This window comes from Phasianus colchicus, chromosome 3 (genome assembly GCF_987193195.1).
Source record: "Phasianus colchicus chromosome 3, bPhaCol1.hap1.1, whole genome shotgun sequence".
NCBI classification, from domain to species: domain Eukaryota; kingdom Metazoa; phylum Chordata; class Aves; order Galliformes; family Phasianidae; genus Phasianus; species Phasianus colchicus.
This window is the reverse complement of record NC_143438.1, coordinates 54,962,362-54,983,523: the sequence shown is the minus strand read 5'-3', so window position 1 is coordinate 54,983,523 and position 21,162 is coordinate 54,962,362. Positions and strand designations below refer to the sequence as shown.

The following is a 21,162-nucleotide window of genomic DNA, read 5'->3' as shown; positions in this document are numbered from 1 at the left end:
AAAAATGGAAAAGAAAAAAAAGCAAAAACTAAGTCTGTGGGACATCTCATCATGCTATACAGTCACAGGATTAAATAATCCCAGGTTATTTAAATAGCCTGTGACAAAAGAACAGTTAACTATCTGAGAAATGCCAATCATCCTTAGCTAGAATGAACCTACTGATTCAAGATCTAGTCTTAATCTCAGAATAAATGAGGGTAAAGGGCTCAAAATTCACTAGCCTAACAATGACACTGTCAAGTGAAAATAAACTCCTCACCACCACATTAATATCCATTAGTTAGTGAGTTATAGATTCAATATGCTAATATAGTAGGGAGACTGTAATCAGTGAAGCAAAACACACTGTTTTCAACAGTGACAGTGACAACCTTGTAGCAGGCCAATGAAAAACACTTTATCTGTGCTATGTCTGGAATTGTCTCAAACACTTAGAAGATAAGATCATCACCATGACAACAGGTGAAAGGCTAAAGACACAGTCACAGTCAGAGAAGTGGGGCCCTGTGGAGATGGGACAGCCTTGCTCTGTCCAAAGCTCCTCTGTTTGTTGATTAACTTGTTGATGAACAAACTTGTTTATGACAAGCTTGTTGAAATCTAGCAGGCATAAAAGAATGCCTGAGAGAAGCTCAGGGTGGCTTCAAGACTTCAATACGTTGAAACTTCAGGACGGGTGCTCTCACAGACCAAGGTAGGCTAAACCCTGTAGGCTAAACCAATGCTGGAATCCAGATCAGTGATCTCTTTCTCTGTCCATTTCTCTTTCTGTCTCTGTCTCTTGCCAACTCTTTCTTTTCTTTCTTTTTCCATCAAAAAATTGTTAAGTAATGCAAGACTTACTTTGATTTCTTATAAAGTTGCATAGTTTATCTGCACAGCTTAGACAGATACAATTGTAAGAATACCGATACTTTTAAGATAATTGTAGTACAGAGATTCTCATTAAAACTGATGATTGTGTTTGGAACTTGAGTGTCAGTTTCACCTTAGTCTAACCAGAGGGAATTTGAGAATCTGGTCACCCCTCCTCCTCACCCCTCCCTCTCTTGACAGACAGGATGTGACAAACCTAAAGAGGAAAAAGCTGTAAGAGAGTCCTGCTGTGAAATGGGAAAAAAATAAATATGCATTTCATGAAGACATTCAAACGCAAAGTTCAGCAGAAGTAATAGACGTTACAGCATAATAATTAAAGTCATATTTTTGAGTGATAAAATCTTGCAATAAATAAAGCCAGAATGGTGCTGGTGGAGAAACAGTGCTGCAGTGTGCCTTGCTAATTGAACAGCTATAGCTATAGTCAGAGTTCGAACTCATAATTTCTTTCTGCCTGGGCTGCTAAATGTCATGTCTGTAGAAAAACATTAAAAGGAGCATCTCTATTCCATATACAGCACATAGACCAGTATTAACAAACTGTACAACATGAAATGGTCAAAAGACATGCAAATAAACCTAAGCTACCAATTTATTTTTGGATTTTCATTCCTATCTTTTTTTTATACTTGTATTTAGAGATACAAAGATGTGGCAACAGCAGTAATAAATAACATAGACATAACATAGGTATTACACTGCTTTGCCTCACAGGATTTAACGTGAAATCCTATGATAATTCCACTTAAATAAGCAAAGTAAATAATCAGAATAGTTTCCAACAAATATAAAAGATATTTCTCTGCAGCATGTCTACAGAAATGAATAGTAACTGTTTCTTTCTTTTTTTTTTTTCTGCTGTCTTGTAAATAAAATAAAAACATAGCATTACAATAGTTCAAAAAAACTACAATATTGTCCTGTATAACGTTTCACAGATCTTTCAAAAAATTGTCTACAAAGGTCAATTTATTATCCACAAAATTCAATGACGTGCTAAGTAAGAAATCCTGCATCTTTACATTACATCACATAAAATAGTAATACATAAATTTCACTATTACAGTGTTCCAGCTGAAGTCCATTTCTATTAATGTAATATGCTAGTTTAGCTGGTGGCCCTCAAATTATTGACGGGCAACATGCATTAAGTTTGATATTATGCTATCCTATGAGGCAAATCAAGCAATAGAAGATAACAAGTAATTGCTACAGTTTCATGCAGTAAAGCTCTACCAGAACAGTTAACCATCAACTGTCTAATAAACTCCACAGACAATAATCAGATACTGAAGTACATCTGCATTTGCAGCAAAAGTCAATGCTTTTGTCATTCCCATGTGTTTTCTTCGCTGTATTATGTGGCTCCAAGATTTAAGATGTGGAGAAACAATACTGTAGTTTTGCATATAACATATTTGTTCCTACTGATGCTTCCCAGATGAGTATTATTAAAATTTACTCTCAGGAGATGATATATTAGAATATGTTTAGTGTTTGATATATTAAACTATACTTAGTGTTAACAATGTAATATGAAATATCAAAGAGAGTAAATGCACACATATGCACACACATGTACACACACAGTGAGTATTTTTACTTTTTGTAAAGTATATCTTAAAAGAGGAAATAAGAACTACTTACACCAGAATAGAAAGGCTCACCAGACACACAGATCACATCCTGCTCCTGGATCATCAATATATCTTTGGCTAAGTGCAGTCGCACTTTGAAAGGCTCCTGGTTACCATCCTGCAGCAAACAAATCCCTGTCTTTGTCTTGAAAGGAATAAAGAAAAAAGTTTTCTCAGCATGCTGCATTGCCAGAGTCTATATTTTGAAAAAGACAGATGATAAGTCTTAGTTGAGAGGTTGATACAGTTTGTGTTCATACATCAACAAGTATCCAAAACTATTACCAGTTACTGCTATGCATTTACTGTGCTTAGACTGAAAGAGAACAAATGGCTGTGATTGCAATGAGCGGGGGTACATTTTTCAATTACAAAGCCTAACTCTGTCCATGATGAATTTATAACACATCTTTGGTTAGCTTTGAGGCAGCTTTGGTTATACTCTCCATCTCTGGATTAAATGGTGACAGCTCACTTGGAAACCAAATAAAAACTGCTGTTTCTGCATGCTGCACCTATTTTGACACAAAAAGACATACAACTGTATAACATCTCCAAACTAGCCACTAAGCACTAACAGCCTATGTGAACCTGTTCTGGGCTTTTCCCGAAGCGCAAGCACAACACAGACTTACAGTACTTTTCAAAGACAATGCTGAAATTAAGATACAACAGGATCAAAGAACGTAACTCTCTCTAGTAACTTAATTCCCATTTCACTTCTGTATAATGTATTTATAGCTACAGGTCAGGAATTCCATAGGATTCTTCTGTATAAAGTATATGGCTTTTGAGCAACTTAACAGAATCCTTGTTGTCAGGACATATTGGTGCAACTTTTGGGGTTCTATCTATAAGAGATAAGAGCAGTGAAAAAATCTGTATGTGGAAGCACACACAGTATTAGCAATATTCCCTTGAAGGCTGTTTTGAAAATAGCATAAATAGACAAGTTGCTAGGACATTTTTGTATGAGAAATTTATTTATATATTATGTAAAAATTAACAATTTAACACAGAATTTGCCTTTATCTTATAACTACAACTACTTGCATAGACACAAGTATGTATGTAATCATGTATATATCTCAGAAAATAATTTTTAGTTGAAAATGGTTTTAAATTTTAGGCTCATCAATGCCAGTAACAGAACTTATGTTTTCTTCATTCAGGTCAGATTTTAATCCACTGTCTGTAGAAAGTTGACTTGAGAGAAGATCAAGGACACAAAAGTCCTGCTGTGAACTTTCTCTGCCAAGGTTGACCTGGCTGAATCTAAGGGCTGTTTCTCAGACAAGAGTTTAAAAGAGTATTTCAAAGATCTCCCCATAGTAAGCTCTGATACCTTAGATCTATAGCATGAAGAGAACAAACAGAAATACAGAACCGACAGTAGGCAACTGTAAGAAGGAAAGCTTAAATTATTCCTATAAGGCACTAAAAGAGGTAGGAAGGTCAAGAACACTCTTTAAATAGCTTTATATAATCTCCACTGATGAACTGCTTTTTTACTTTAGCTCCATGCTCAATACTCAAACTTAAAAAAAATGTTTTCTCTGGGAGAAACAGGTGCAAAACTGTATAATTTATAGGTAGCAAAACTGTATAATTTACTCAAATCTTTGAAATATTTTATTCAAGTAACAAAAACAAAAGGGTTTTGAACACTAAACTCACACTAAAGGTAGTGGGTGCTCTGACTTGTTTTAGTATTTACGTGTCATTTTTGTAATAAGATGGGATAGAAATGGCTTGACATAGACAGACAAATTAAATACATGGATCAGCAAAAGGAGTTAAGTTTTCACTACCAATGAAAAACTCCCTCATAGCACATAAAATATTAGAAAATTAAAATAAAGAGATGGTAATATAGTTAAATTGTACTATTCCTTCTCTTCATAACTTTGCTTTATAGACTCAAAGGGATCTTCTTTGTATGGAGTTGTGAAGTAAGCAGTAAACAACTATGGTCAAACAAAAGAGATAAGCCCACAAACACACACCATTTATAAAACACCTTTCTCCCATAGTAAATGTTAGCAAACATGCCCTCCCTCATCCCCTGGATAAATGGTAATGGGATAAATTTTGACTTTAATATACTGTTTTTAGTAGCACTGCCTTACTTGACTGCACATTTCTGATTTGGTCAATTACCCTATAAAGTCTCCAAAGAATCTTTCCGCACAAAGCTAAGGGGCTTCTCTATGGGAATTAAGAGGCACATAACCATAGCAGGCACAATTAGGCATTAGAAAAAAATTTAAAATTCAAGTCAGTTTCCAAATGCGTGTGGGCTGAGTTTATTCAGTCTGAACAAAAGAAACCAAGCTTGGGAACAGCAAAACATTTTGGCTCTTGGAAAGATTGATTTGCACATTCAGGCATCTTATTTACATCAGACGCTCTAAAATGCAATGAACCACTTTACTGTTGTTGGGCTTTATGAAAGCTGGTTTATGATACAGTTCAAAATTAAAGCTTCAATTATGCTACCTCCTTCCCTATGTTACCTGAGAGCAGCATTAACAACTATATAAAGGATAGGATCCTAGGAGATGATGCTAAAAATCCAATTCAGTTTCATTAGAATAAGCTCAAGACAATTCCGTAAGAACAAAGACCTACATTTATTTTTTTCACTGTTTTACTTATATCTCCTGAGATTTCTTTTTTCTTCTTTTTTTTTTTCCTCCCCCTCTCCTCAAAGCATCCACTAAACTGAATCAAATAAGAAGGCAAATTCCTGCATCTTTATGCTGAGCTGGAAGTTAGGGAAGTTTTTCTGCACATATGTTTTCATGCAAAATCACAGTGCACATCAGCACCTTTTATCCATACAGCATGTAGAAAAATTAACCTGGCTGGATGATCAGGTGGGCTGTCTTGTCTATACCCCCACCATCTCTAACATGTGAAGAGCTTAGCCTGTGGATGAGGTGTGGGGGTGTGAGGTTGTGGCTGATGTTAGCTTCTGTTCCGCTGACTAACTTCTATGAGATTCCACAAGAGGGTGTGCCAAAAATTTTCCCTTCAAGGCTTTTATATTTCACTGCCAGAGGGCCCTGCCCTGCCCTGACTTACAGCAATAAAATAGCATATGTCATGTCAGCTGAGCTACTGTAACTGTCAGTGTGAGGTCAGGCAAAGCACCCTCTCCTGCTCAAATGTATGATAAACTGCACTGCACTGAAACAGACATGGGCAAAGGAGTGTAGTTCAGCTGCTAACATTTTGTTATGCCACTACACCTTGACTGCTCATATGAGTGAGCCCAAACTGCCGTGCTTATATTTCTTCCTACTTTCTTCATCCTATTTGTAGAATTAGGCACCTGTTATAAAGAGAGCAAGAAAACTGAGTGTTACAAGCTGCATGTGTTTATGAAGTCTACAAGGCAGGGTAAGGAATGGATAGGGAAGTAATAAACAGTGATGAAAGAATGAGGCTTTGTATGAGAGAGCAGTTAGTGACTTCAAGCAAAAGCAGTGAAGAAGATAAAGATCTTCCTTCCTAAGTGACAGATGCAGTAAATTTTGCATCTCCACTGTACTGTCTCTGCATTGGACGCTACATCCTTTTTAGCTCAATTACAAAGGATCATGTTTTGGGAAGAAATTATGCCATTGGTATGAGTTTAGAAACTGCCTGCTCTTTCTGAACTAACATAATTTTGAGAGGAACTGAAAACTGATCCATCCTTGCTTTGCAATACCACTGTGTGTTGAACTATCTGCTTCAGAACACTACTGGAGAATGGCATAAGTTAGCAGAGCCCTCAAAGCAGGATACTTCTACAAAGAATATGACCACACTCAGATCATTAACAGTAACAAGGCAGTGAAAAAGGTGTTTCAAAAATCTTTTTCTATTATACTTTGATTTATTCCACATGGCCATATTAGTTGTGCATAAAATCAGGTCCTGATAACTTTCCTAAAAAGAATTTATAAATTCTTAGAGATTATAACATTTTTGCTGTAATATATATGGCCTTCAGAAATATTTAGGAATTAATTTCAGAAGAAATATATACAAAAGAGAGCTTCAGTTTGGCCTGGAGAAGAGGATGCCAGGACAAGAAGCAGTGGGCACAAACTGAAACACAGGATGTTCCCTCAGAGCACCAGGAACACTTCTGTGCTGTGCAGGTGACGGAGCACTGGCACAAGCTTCCCAGAGGCTGTGTGTGAGCTCTGCTCCTCAAAGACCTTCTTGCAGCTGCCTGGACGTGGGCCTGGGCCCCTGCTCTGGTGTCCCTGATGGAGTGGGGGTTGGACCCAATGGACTCAGAGGGCACTGCCAACCTCAGCCATTCTGTGATTCTGTTATACTATAATTTGTAAGTTGAGGCTAGCAGAATAGTCTCTACTAAATGTATACCAAAATAAATAATGTTACACATTGGTTTCAGAGTCATTTTCCTGCAGGACATCAAACATCAGTATCTTTTAATTTACCTGGCCTAAATAACGCTACTGACAGATTTACTGTCAAATAATTTTTATTTTACTTTTTTTTTTTTTAAAAAAAAAAGAATTTTTAATTTTTTGTCTATAGTCTAAAGCTTTTCCAGGGTTTTGTTCCAGAGGAAATTTAAACAGTATTCCAAGCCATCTTGGTTAATCTTCATTAGTTTTCAAAAAACTAATATATCTTTTAGGCTACTTTATCTATTACTTTTGCCCTTTGGTAATAAAGCAATTTAGTTGACTTTAATTCCTCCAGTTTCAGATACTTTTTAAAAGATCTTGGCACTTCAGCAGATACCCAAGAATTCAGTCTGTGATCCAGTGGAAGAAAGAAAGAGAAAAAAAAATCTCTCAGTGATTTTTCTATGCTGGATGACCCAGACTTTAATTTTCTCCTTTGGTTCCTGTCTTCCAAAGCATAACAAAACTCTGCAATTTAGTTTAAAGCCATAGCGTAAGGAGAATGGGTTGCAGAAACTGCCTTAAAAATGTATGTAGTTCACTTCAGAGGAATACCTATACATTGGGATGTTTATTTGAACAGAAGCTGACCTCAAGGCATACAGAGACATTCTTGTCACTCCTTTATAATGGCAGTATAATAATCAAAAAGTGAATCAGAGGCATAAGGGAGTGATGGCAATGAATACAAGAAGTAGAAATATGTGCCAGAACCACATAAAAGACACTTTTTAAATGGTCCAGCTACTCATTCTGTAGGAGGAGTGTTGCTAGTGTAGGTGAAAAACACTTACACTGTCAAAAACTGGAACATAGCCCAGATACAGAGGGATATGTTCAGCCTGTCATTCAGAGCCTGTTCTACCAGGTACCAACATTTTTCAATTCAGAGGATAACAAGTACTTTCCTGCACATGAATTCTACACTTTAACCCAAGAGAACTGAAGAAAACACAGAATTTGGGCTCTATCTTCTTTTTCTTTGATTTGTCAGGTATGAGCATTTAGCTATGGCATTCTTGATAAGTTGTTTTCTCAAAAGAATGAAGTCTTACAGAGAATTTTCTTTGTTTCACACAATCTGATTAATTCTATATGTAAATTAGACATTTGGAAAATGTATATATATGCATGTACAATTATACAAATGTACATATGAGTTTCTTTCTGAACTAAAGTGAAATTTTAGAAAAAAGCTTTCATTTTCTGACACTATAAATGAATACTTTTTAATACCTGGATTGCTAATGGACTTACTAGGAATAGATTATGTAATTATAATTCAGGTCAAGAGATAGGACCATACAAAACAAAGGCTACTGTGCATATTTCTTCAAATTTACTATGTTAGTTAATGTGACATTTTTATAGGCATCAAAAAATGTCCATCATTTTCAATCTTGTGATTTTGGGACAAAATTATGATTTTAAACTGGATTTAAAAAACATAAATATAAAAACTAAAGTATTAGTCAGAGATTGAATTTCTCTTCTAAGCAACAATTTTCAGAATGTAGAAAAAGGTCAAGTGAATTCAGGTCAGAGTTTAAAGAACTCAGTGACTCTATGACTTATGCTCTTGAGAAGTTTAGAAAGCTCTGGATAAAGGATTAAAGTGGAGATAGATAGTCTTATGTCTTGGAAACTGTTGAATAAGTTGATGAAAAAATGTTTTACAAGAATCAGTACAACTCATACATTTGATGATCAGTGAAGGAAAAGAGTATGAAATCCAGAATAACCCTTTAGAAAAAAAATCTGTGTGTGTAAAACTTCCTCTTTTGAATTGTTTAACATAGAATAATTTTCTTGAAGAATAAACCCAATTCAGGATTCCTTGAAAAGCAGCACAGTCTACAGACAAGATTATTCAGCAGAAAATAATCATCAGAATCATATTGAGATTGGCACTCAACTGCATCTGTCTTCTAAGCTCTCACTATAATCAGCAAAGAGCTCACTGTGGTCACTAAAGCTCAGAGAGCAATTGAGCTGATTGTCAGGTTTGGGAGGAATTAGTCACTAAGCTCCACTGACTGTAAGATCTGCAGTAGGAACTTAGGTTCAAACCGTAAGTAGGAAAGAATTTCAGCACTCTAATCTCAAAACAAAATCCTGTTAGATGCTGAAGGTGGTGTTACAGTGAGTGTCTCCTACAAGCAAAAACAGAACAAACAAACAAGGCTTTCTACCGACATTTAGGAGCAGGCTCTGCTCCTCATGAGCAACTTTAACCAACCTGGTAACTGCTCCAAAGGACCAGTCAAGAGGATATAAACAATCCAGGTAGTTATTGGAGTGCACTGTTGGTAACTTCCTCCTCCAAGTGACAGGGCATCCACAAAAGAGAGGTATTCTGCTGGATCTCATACTCACCAATGAAGAATTTGTTGGGAACATTAAGGTCAGGGACAGTCTTGCCTGAAGAAACCATGAAATGACAGAATTCAAGATCCTAAGGACAGGGATGAAGATAAAAAAGCAAGCTCACAACCCTGAACATCTGGAGAGTAGGCTTTGATCTTTTCAAGGATCTTCTTGGAAGAGATCCATGAATAAGGTTCATTGTGAGGCCACTGGTGATAATCTTTGACCATGGTGACTGGGAGAACAGCTTGAAGAATATAGGAAAGCAAATATCACTCCTATCTTCAAGAAAGGCAGGAAGTAGCATCAAAGGAACTACGGGCTGGTCAGCCTCACCTTGATCCCTGGGAAGGTAACAGAACAGCTAATCCTGGGAACCATTTGCAGAAACATGAAGGACAAAAAAATCAACGGGAGTACTCACGGTGGACTCACCATGAGGGAGTCATTCTTGACACCTCGATGAACTTCTACCATGAAATGACTGACCTGGCAGATGTGGAAAGAACTGTGAATGTTGTCTACCTGGACTTCAGCAAAACCTTTGACACTGTCTCTCATAACAGCGGGAGGAGACAAAGCTAGGACAGTTGACTCAAATGAACCATAGTGCTATTCTATACCATGTGACACAGTGCACAGTAATAAAAGCTGTGAGAAGAAGGAGGAAGAGTGGACATCTAGATGGACATCCACAGTTACAGAGACTGTCTTAACAAATACATTAGGCGTGATGGAACGCTGCTTTCCTGAAAAAGGTTGGACATCTGACTGGGAATGGGAAGCAGTAAATTAATTCCTTATCTTGTTTTGCTTGTGCACACTACTTTTGCTTTACCTATTAAACTGTCTTAATACACAAGTTCTCACACTTTAACTTTCTAATTGTCTTCTGTGTTCCACTGTGGGAGAAGTGAGCAAGTAGCTGTGTGGTATTTTGCTGTTTACTGAATTTAACCCACATCAACATCACAGTATTAGGAAAAATAGAGCTTGCCGTGGATATTATGATCAATGTGCCTTGTCTTTAGTGCATCTATGAGGAATATTTTGTTTTTATGCTAGTTGAAACTCAGTTCAAATCACTTACTGCCATTAGTAAGGACGGGGATGAAAGTACCAGTGAGGAGTACCTGAGTTTCACTCAGCATTTTGGGAGTGCTATCTGAGTTCTTCTACAGCGGTGGTGGTTACGGGTCTCCGGAGAATTGGGAAAAAAGAGCAATAAGATATTCAGTAGAAAGGAAACAAAGAGGGGAAAAAGAGGAAGGTTTCATGATAAACTTTACTGTCATTTTGAAAAACTGCCTAATAAGTATAGTGGCATACAAGATCAGTAATTACTTTTCTCAGATACATAGAATAATTGAGAAACTGATGCAACTGGGGAAGTAGAGAAACGAAGGCTGAAAGTTGAAAATGTATGACTAGATAACCAGTTAAACAAAAGTACTGTGAAACAAAGACTAGAGCTATTTTATGTTTCTTGTCAGTAGTTGAAATAAAATAATAACAAAGCTTTTGTGACTGCATGCAAAATATAGCTTGGAGAGATTAAACTGCCGCTGAAGATGTACCAGTGGAACAAAACTATAAGTTCATTAAGGAGGCAGTGCCACAATGGTACTTTAGTCTCTATCATCACTTTAACAAGAAACTCAAAGATAAAGTCTTGGCTGAAAGACATTTTGGAATTGAAATACTTGACAGAATGGAATACTACATCTCATATTGAACTCGAATTAAAATCTATATTAAGTAATTGCTCAGAACTGGATGGCACAAGACAAAGGGAACTGTCCACATAGTGGAGCAAAAATCCCAAACCCTTCTGGAAACCAAGTAAATGAAAAATACAACTGTTAGGTAATGTGATAAAATCTTGCCTGTGTGCACAGTTATACAGACAACAGATGATGGAAGCCTGAGTAACACCCTACCTGGCTAATCCAGGCCCATCACAGAGGCCATCAGCCTATCAAAGTTCCACTTCCACAAGCCTAAGGAAGCACACAGACAGGCAGGTGAAACCCAAAATAAGGACTCAGTGGAAGGGACACTCTATCACCCAGTGTTGTCTCTCAGTGTTGTCCTGGGAGAATCCCAGCCCCAGTATCTAGACGTAATGAATGTGATGAACCCACTGGGACAGGTTTCTCATGATGATACAATACCAGACTATCTCTGGGACTAACGAACTTCACTGTCTAGGGGTGTGAAATGTATTATCATAAAATCATAGAATTGTTTGAGTTAAACAGGACTTTTAAAGGTCAACTAATCCAACCTCCCTGCGATGAACAGAGACATCTGCAGCTAGGTCAGGTTGCTCAGAGCCCCATCCAGCCTGACCTTGTATGTCTCCAGAGATGGGGCATCCACCATCTCACTAGGCCAGCTGTTTCAGTACCTCATCACACTTATTGTAAAAAACTTCCTTCTTACATCCAATCCAAATCTCCACTCTTTGAAACCATTTTCCTTTGTCCTATCACAACAGATCCTGCTAAAGAGTCTGTTCCCTTCCTTCTTATTGCCCTTCAGATCCTGAAAGAGCAGCTCTAAATTGCAGCTCTAAATTGCAGAGAACTTACTATGGAAATTTTAAGGAAGAGCCACAGGAAGAGAAAGAGAGGAATTTAAGTGATTTGGGGAGAAGATAGATGGGCAAGGACATAAAGAGAGGTTGGCTGCATCTAAATAGCACCGGTCAGCACATCTATCTGGTAATATTCTGAGGTAACTTATTGAACTCCTTTCTAACTTCTTTCCTGGATGAGAGACGTGTGTGTATTTGCAGGTGCAACAACTGAGGAGACTGGGCCCCAGGGGAAGCTGCTGGGCAGGCTGTGTGGTAAGCTCAGCTGCTGGAGCACCCACATTCTATGTGTGCATACATATGTATTCTCTCTCTAATCTATTTTGCTCAGCCAGAGAAAAAGCTTAGATGAGGCTGCTGATGCCATCTGTGTTTGTGTGAGTGCTTTGCGTGTCCTCACTTAATTCAAATGGCTGGCCAAATACACGCATATGTACATCTATATGCATATATGTAGTGTTTATGGGTGCTCTGTGTGCATATGCCTAATGGATATATATCTTCACCCCCACTACTGTTTGGATCTAGGGATGCAGAATTGTGATGGCCACATGTCTCTTGGGCCATCAGAATACAGCTTGATATATTTTCCTCTAACAACAACCAAATAGAGGATATCTTACAATGTTAGTGCTGAGGTTTTAGTTAAAAATTTAGCTAAACCTGTAAGCATAAAGCTACTGATGCTTTACTAAGATGTAGGCACTTGATGAAAGTAGGTTAAAAGTCTATATTTTATTAACTTTGATTGGCTTGGGACACAAGATGTAGTTAGTTCACTGCAGCTTTAAGAATTTCTCAGAAGTGGCACTACTGATTCTGTGGCACAGACCTAATTTCATGCAAAGCAGATAAAATGGAGTTGAATCTACTTCATTTAATTTAATTAATTTAAAAGTTAGAAGTTCTTGCTTAGATCAAGGATCTTTTTTGATGGGAGGAGTCACACTGTCTTTCCACTGTCCATCATGGAAGCACAAAAAAAAAGATTTTTAAAGACCTAAATTTGAAATGAATGCCCAATTAGAAACCAAATACTGAATGAAACAGATCTGACAATACACTTGCACTTTAAAGGCTAAAACATGACTCATTCCAGGTCATCTCTTTGTGGCTGCTGTTGTCATAATTGCTGCTGGGCACTGAGCTAAGTTAATTACTGCTAAGCAATCTCTACTAGGCTGCAGTTAAAATAACAACATAAAAATCCTGTAAAGTTAATGCATACCTACTCAATAAATCAATTAAAAAGAAAGAAGCAAGAAAAAAATTAGAAATGTCTCTTTTACTCCAGGCAAATAATCTGGGATATACCATATTACAGAATTTAGATCACATATAAAGTCTCTCACACAGTATTGTGGGCAACCATCATGGAATCCTTTCCCAAATACCAATTTCACTTTAATATTATTTTGTAATCTCACTGCTCTTTTCAGAAGGCTATCCTGATTTCATAATCTTCAGCCTGCTCATATTCCCTTCCCCAAAGTAATTTACATCAATTTATTCTCAAGTCAAAATTGTTTTGGCTACATGTAGTTCTCTGACCTACTGATATTCTCCTCCTTCCTCTTCTATTTTTCATGGAATTATGGTCACCTACAAAGACATGCCCACCTTCCTGATCACTGTTTGCTATTCTCGTTATAAAGGCAACTGAATGATTTTTTTTAATCTTAAGAATGACTTGACATCACAACATAATTTGGTGTACCTAAAGTTGTGTAAGCATATTAAAAAAAAATTGTCCACAGGAAATCATTGAGAAGATTTTTGCACTTAATAACGTATCCAAACATTTCTTATTTACCTTCAAAGTTAGTAAAAATACAGGGAAAAAAAAAAAAAGCACTTCCGCCATTGTTTGTGGAGAGGAAATTGAATTACTTCATATTGATATTTTGAAACTACATACCTATACTATGTGAAAATTACTCTTATCTCATCAAATTAAAATTGAAGTACTTTTCATTTGGGTCACTTTCACACCTTCCACTCTCTCCCTACCCTTTTCCTGCACTCTTACATTTTGCCTTTGATTTTGTTGAACAGAGATAGATTTGGGACTCTGATGTTTTATTTCATGTACAGGCTTTCAAATATAAATGGTGAAGACTAAGGGCAAAGCTCACACAGAACATAGATACCTGCACCCACATTGTGCCCAAAGAGGTAAATTGGAAGGGACAGAGGTGAGAGGTGGTGATGAATACACCTGGGAAAATGCTTTCATGTTCTATTACAAAGTCTGCCTGCCACCATGAAGCAATCAACTGAATAACTTACATCTGATTATATAATTCCTCTCATTGCAGAAAAAGTGGGTAGAGGAGGAGAGATGGGAAAGGGGGGGAGGAGGGGGGTTGCATATAAAAAGGATTAAAAGTGCATTGATTTACAATCTACTACTGTTTGAAAAGAAAAATATCTGATCCTACCTCTTCGCAGGCGGTCCTGAAATCCATGTGCTATGACACAGCAAGTGATATTTGTCTAAAATAGAGAGAAAGACTTCATTAGAATGAAAAAGATACTGCAAAACATAAGTTATCTGTCTAAGCTGAACAACTGAACTAGCCTTTGTCAGGTCCAGATATAGTAATTCCTTATAAAGAGAAATGATCAAAGTTTCAAAAGGATTAGGAAGCGTAAGATGTTGTAAATAATTTCTGTTCCTTATAAAGTACACAACTTGGTTTCACTGATAGGATCAGAGGTATTTTTCTGCTCCCACTATCTTGTCCCTCCCATGGGGCATTCAAATTTATTTTTCATATAGCAAGAACAAGTTTATTTTTCATTTCTTTTCAAAAGTGAGGGCATACTGGAAAGTAACGCTTTAGAAGGAGACAGTTCAGAGTTGCTTTTCGGAATGCTCTTGCTCTCAAAATAATGAAAGATTTTTTGTTTTTCTTTTCTCCCATAGCAAAAGAAACATTAGGAGTCAATACCTTTGTCTCACATTTTATTAACATATGTAACCTCTCCATGGAATCCAGTATCATTTAACATCATTTAACAGTGTGTCGACTGCAGAAATATTTATGAGTTGAAAAAAACAAATGTTAGGGAAGTCGGGAATATGAGTGAGGGCTGGCAAAATGTCATACCAAATCCTATGATTATTACTTTGCTAGAACTTTACCTAAAGTATACTCATCCCAATGCACACTTATTCATTCATTTATTTATGAGATAACGCTACCACAGCTGGCTTTTATCAGAGGACCAGAACAGTGTCCTGCTCCTGATTCTACAACACAAATTCTCATCTTTCTGCATAAAACATTTCCAAGAAACACTTCCTGGGCAAAACAGATACTTCATTCAATGCCTTGAGATGCAAAACCTGTAACAAAATCCTTCCCCTCAATTAGTTTGTTATTATTCTGAATGAATCATGTGCTTACAATTATTTGTATAAATTTAGTACTCAAAGCTTCAACCTAAGAGCATAAGCTCAAAATGAAATTAAAAAAAAAAAAAAAAACAACTACCATAAGACAAAAATGCAAATCTTAATTAAAAATATCTTAATCTCTTAAGCATCTTAATTTGTTTTACTGTCTTGTACTTAGTTTTATTACATCCAAGTGCACATACATGGCAATATTCTGTATTTACTGAGCTTTGTCTGTTTCACAGCCTGTGCACCAAGCTTATTTCTAACAGAGCCAGCCCACTTTGGCTAGGTTACAATGCATCGTTGCTTCCGTGTCAGCTTTACAAGTGCACCAACAAACATCTATATTTTTAATTCTGCTCTCAAAATGCTCATGAAAGACAAGGTCACTATTACAACTGTGAAGGCTTTTCATTCTTGAGGGACAGTTATTATGAAATAAGTTTGTATTTTTTATAAACTCTCCTTCTCACAGATGAGTAAGCTGAAATGGGAAGGAGGCTTTACTTCAAATATTTTGTGAGCTTTTTAGTTTCTAGAACCAGAAACTTTTGTATCTTTAAAATAAAAATTGGAGTGCTGCACACAGTGTTATCCTTTCTTAGGCTCTGACTTTATCAAGTCAGTAACTCCAGCTACAGGAAAAAGTGTCTCCAATTACACTCTACTAATTCCTAAAGGTCCTGCAACATTCAAGTAACACTGGTTCCACAATAACTGATGACTTCTCTTCAGTTACTTTTTAATTACACTTGAATGCAAATCCTGTTAAACCCAGGCATTTCCCACAACTATCTAATATTCCATCTTCATCTCTTTTGTTGTGTTCATGTATTATTGATGTATTTATGTATTCATTTAATAAATATTTATATTACCATGTAGAACCAAAGTCAGGAACTAAGATGATTCTATGTACAGCTGGTAACCCAAAATAAATTTTAATTTGCTCTGATAATTAGTAAATATAGTATGAATTTTCATATGAATATCAGCTTTACTGAAAAAAAAAAAAATCTTTTAAACATCTAATTCACTACAGTTATTCTAGCAAACCTCATAGGCTGGATAATGTTATTTATGAAAAGCAGGAGACACAGTTCTCTATCCTATGACTTGAGAGACGTCATGGCAAACAAGCATTGACTTTCAGCGCTCTGTTTTGTCATTTTTGAGGACAGATTGCAAATTATAAATACTACTTCTCTCTATCTGTTAATATTTGACAAGTCTACCTGCTGACACTTCTTTTCCCTTACATGATATATCACAAATACAGAAATTGATAATACAACAAATACCCTCCTGACATTCATTTCATACTGAAATAATTACTTTAGTTCCCAAGGAAGGTTACACACAATGTTTCATTGAATTATAGAATGGTTTGGACTGGCAGGGTTCTTAAATATCATCTAGTTTCAATCCCCTAGAACAGACAGGCACATCTTCCACTTGACCAGGTTACCCAAAGCCTCATTCATCCTGGTCTTGAATACCTACGGGCATGGGGTATCCACAGCTTTTCAGGGCAACCTGTTCCAGTGCCTCACTACCTTCATAGCGAAAAATTTCTTCCTAATAGCTAATTTAAATCTGCACTATAGACACTCATCTAGTTTAAAATCATTGTCCTTTGTTCTGTCACTATACTCTCTGATAAAGAGTCCCTCCCCAGGTTTTCTAGATTCCCCTTGAGGTTCTGGAATAAGATACTTCACTGCTGTAAGGTCTCCCTAAAGTCTTTTCTTTGCTAGACTGAATAACCTCATTTTTATCAGTCTTTTTTCACAGAAGGGGTGCTCTAGCCCTCTGAACATCTTCATGGCCCTCCTAGGGATCCACTCCAACAGGTCCATATCCTTCTCATACTGGAAGCTGAAGAGTTGAACACAATATTTCAGGTGGAGTCTCATGAGAGTACAGTAGATGGGAAGAATCAACTCTTTCAACATGCTGATCATGCTTCTTTTGATTCAGTCCAGGATATGGTTGGCTTTCTGACTTGCAAGTGCACATACATTTCCACATCATGTAAAGCTTTTCATCCACCAGAACCCTCAAATTCTTCTCAGGGTTGCTCTGAAACAAGTTCCCAGCCTTTATTTGTGCTTGGGACTGCCCCAACCCAGGTGCAGGACCTGGCATATGGTCCTTGTTGACCTTCACGAGTTTCTCTTGGGCCCACCTGCCAAGTCTGTCAGTGTCCCTTTGGATAGCATCCTTTCCATACAGTATGGTAAATGCACCATGCAGCTTGGTGTTGTCAACAAGTTTGCAGAATATGCACTCAATCCCACTATGCACGTCACTGACAATGATACTAAACTGTACCAGTCCTAATATAGACCCATCAAGGAAAACTGCTTGTCACCAATCTCCACTTGGTCTATCACTTGGTTTATCCATCAGAATCATGTATCTGTAATTTAGAGATAAGGATGTAGTGTTGGTTCAATATCATGTGCTTTGAATAAGTCCAGGTAGATGATAACAGTGACTCCTCCCTGCTGCAGAACACCAACACACTTTTCAGGCACTTTTTGTCCTTAGTGATGCCATATTGACTGTCCGCAGTCATATCATTTTTTTCTGTGTGCCTTAGCATAGTTTACAGGAGGATCTCCTGTTCCATGATCTTACCTGACATGGAAGTGAGAACAACTGCAATTCCTTGGGTTTTCTTTTTTCCCATTTTAAAAATAGGGGGTTATGTTTCTCTTCTTGTCATTGGGAACTTCACTGGAGTGCCATGAGCTTTCAGATACATTGGAGAATGGTTTAGCAACTTCACCTGCCAGTTCCCACAGGATCACTGGATGCATGGATCCATGCACCTTCAGGATTTTTATATATGGTCTTGAACCTGATCTCCTACAGTGGGAAGTTCTTCATTTTCCTGGTCCTCTGCCTTTGGATTCTGAGACTTTCTCTGGGAAAAGTGTCTGGAGGCAGTTTTTCATGATTGATGATAAGATCTTCTAATATAAAAATGATGCCTAAGACGTGTATCTGGAACTACAGAACTCTCAGCACAAAAATACATTTCCTGCAGTTAGTGTACCTTTTCACACATCACAAACTCTGTCACTGATCTCTGCAGCATGGTTTGCACTATTTCTATATAGCACTGTTTCCAACTGTCTTGGCTGTGGTACAGAGCAGAAATCAAACCCATTATCAAAAGGGTTTTTTTTCAGTCCATCAAGCAATTTTTTTTTAACATTTGATATTTTGGAAACAGCACACAGAAGCTAAGATTACACAGTTCATTATCTCGTACATCAGCTTAGAAACTTCATTGTTTCCCCTGTTTCCCTGGAAGAACTCTCTAGATTATTAAATTACAAGAATACATATAATGCATCACACAGACATTTTATGATGCTATGCTGGTAAAATATTTTAATGATTAATAATTTTCTCCTTTTGTTATACACAAAATAAATATATATATGTACATATAAAACCAAGAAATCCAAGAAATTCTAAAACCAAAGCATTTTAAAAGCAATAAACTGTGAAATCCACCACTGACTGATGTCCCTTGGCCTGCCTTTGGCTAACCTCAGCAATCTCCTTATCTTGAAATCACAGCCACACTTATCTGAGCATCTTTCCAACTCTCTAGAGGTTCCTTCAGTCTCACACAAACATACCAGAGCCCAAAGATACCTTAAGCATCAGTATTTCATTTTTCTTTTTGCCTCCCCATCAAAAAATTGCTTTGGCACAAACTGTGCTCCATAAGGTGAGGCAAAAAAACCTGTCTGTGACTACGAAAGGCTGACATGCAGAGGAAAAGCAGCAGTATTGGGACAGGGTCTGGTGCACAAGTGAAGCATGAGCAGTGTATATCATTCAAAGAGGAGTAATGGCTAAAAGAGAAAATGAGGCTTCCTCTGAAAAGCTTTGGGACACACAATCAAGGTTACGTAAACAAGCATGCTTCAAAAAGTTACTTTGCATCCTTTCTACTTGATTTGCATTCCATACTTCCTCAAAAACTGAGTTACCAAACTTATTTAGCTCATCTCTACTGATAGATGTATAGGAAGCAGCACATGAATGACAGGTTGGGAACAGAATTTGACACCCTCTTGACAGAACAAGCAGTTATTCAATACCAAAGAAAACATTTACTGAGCTGTAATATTATGGCATTTTTGTTCTAAAGGGAAATCAATGGCTAAAACATAATGGCAAAGTTGAAGGCTAAGGCAGCCCTCAGAGACAGAGCTTCATTTAGGATAATGCATTGAGCGCTTGAGTTATGCTCAGATCTTCCTATAATAAATCAGGTCATACTCTAGTAGTATGATAGATGCAATTTCACCATGACAGAATATTCCAGCATTTTTAATAAAATAAGATAGCAAACCAAAAGAAAACTTCATGGACGCATGACAGTGATAACAAACACTTTGTAAAGTCTTCAAAATAACGCAAGCTAAACAGGGTACTATCGGAGCAGCAATACAAAACACTTAATTCTCAAGGTTACTATTGCAAAGAATAGAACATTGTATCAAAAAATAACAAATTCATGGAGAAAGATGTATTATCAAATGCAATCAAATTCATCATGATACCACTGCAGCTTGCATAGTTCTTACTCACTGTGGATAAATTATATTTTTTTTCATGAAAAACTGAGTAAACAATTTTTTACTCCTCTTAATACTTACCTTCCTCAACTAGGGAGATCTGTCTGGTGATTTGACTCTGAGGGCTGTCTGTCTGCATCTTCACAGAGTCTTGAACTTGGAAGAAGCTTATTTATACAGAGACAGTCTACAGTCACAGGAATGTTCAATGTCTGAATTGCTTACTGGCAAGCAGACTAAAACCACATTTCAAAGGCATAAATACCAGATCTGCAACGAATTGTGACAGCTATTAACTAATAAACTACATGTTTACCCTTTAAAGTCTTTCTCCTACCTTCATTGCTACCAAAATTGTCTGTGCTCCACTTTCTGAAGATATTTGAATCAAATCTCATTTCTTTGTGCGCTTAGAAATGAAGTACATTTCTATGTAACTGTGCAGGGTGTTTTTAGAGAAATTTATTAAAATTTATTATTAATTATCCTTTATCCATAGCATAGCTGGTCCCTTCTGTTTTAAGGGGAAGGAAAAAACAACAACAACAACAACAACAACAACAAAAAAAAAAAAAAAAAGGAGGGGGAGGGGGGAAAGAGGCATTAGTTTAAATGCAAATTTCACAAACTCTTCTCTATTCTGGACAGCTTGCCACAGTGTTTTGGGCTGGAACAGTTTTCTGAGCCATGCACACAGCACAGGAATCCAAAGGAACCATTTAGTAACCACAGGTTGACAACATATTCTGTTATTTTTTTCCAGGCTACTTCCATTATATTTCATTTGAAAACAGAGTTACTTACATTCAGTTAACATAATGTATTTAGTCATTTACTGTAATAGCATATTGGACCCATCTGTTGAAAAATTTGTCCATGAGCTGGGAATGTATTCCCCATATCCAAACACATCCTTACTTCTCTCATAGAATGCAATACACAAAGAGAAATTGCTCCGAATTTCAGCTTCCATTAATTAATTCATATTGAAAGATGCTCAGAAACCTGGAGACCTAGAATACATTACATATACTTCATCGACTCAGTAGTTCAAAGAACAAGGCAAAGTTTCAACTGAGCAAAGACACACAGTTTTTTTGTTTGTTTGTTTCTTTTTTTTGGTCAGCAAGCAGCTTAAACATCTGACAAAGCTTTTTGACAAAATCTCCAGCTCTCAACAAAGCACATGCTTCAAAAGAATTGAAGCTGGCAATTAGTAGCTAACAAG

The 21,162-nt window shown here is 36.9% G+C and overlaps 1 protein-coding gene across 8 annotated transcripts in view; it reads right to left on the bottom strand.

Annotated features, from left to right (window-relative positions):
- Positions 1–21,162, bottom strand: part of SNTG1 (syntrophin gamma 1) — a 332,486-nt gene that overhangs the window by 138,319 nt on the left and 173,005 nt on the right. For 6 of the 8 annotated variants that reach the window (XM_031612876.2, XM_090137575.1, XM_090137576.1 and 3 more), the window contains exons 2-3: positions 14,363–14,417; positions 2,530–2,664 (exon numbers count right to left, since the gene is read on the bottom strand). In XM_031612876.2, coding sequence (XP_031468736.1) covers positions 2,530–2,664; positions 14,363–14,389 — 162 coding nt within the window. In that variant the 5' untranslated portion in view covers positions 14,390–14,417. The remainder of the gene's footprint in view (positions 1–2,529; positions 2,665–14,362; positions 14,418–21,162) is intronic. The other 2 variants (XM_090137577.1, XM_090137578.1) reach the window with 1 other exon arrangement.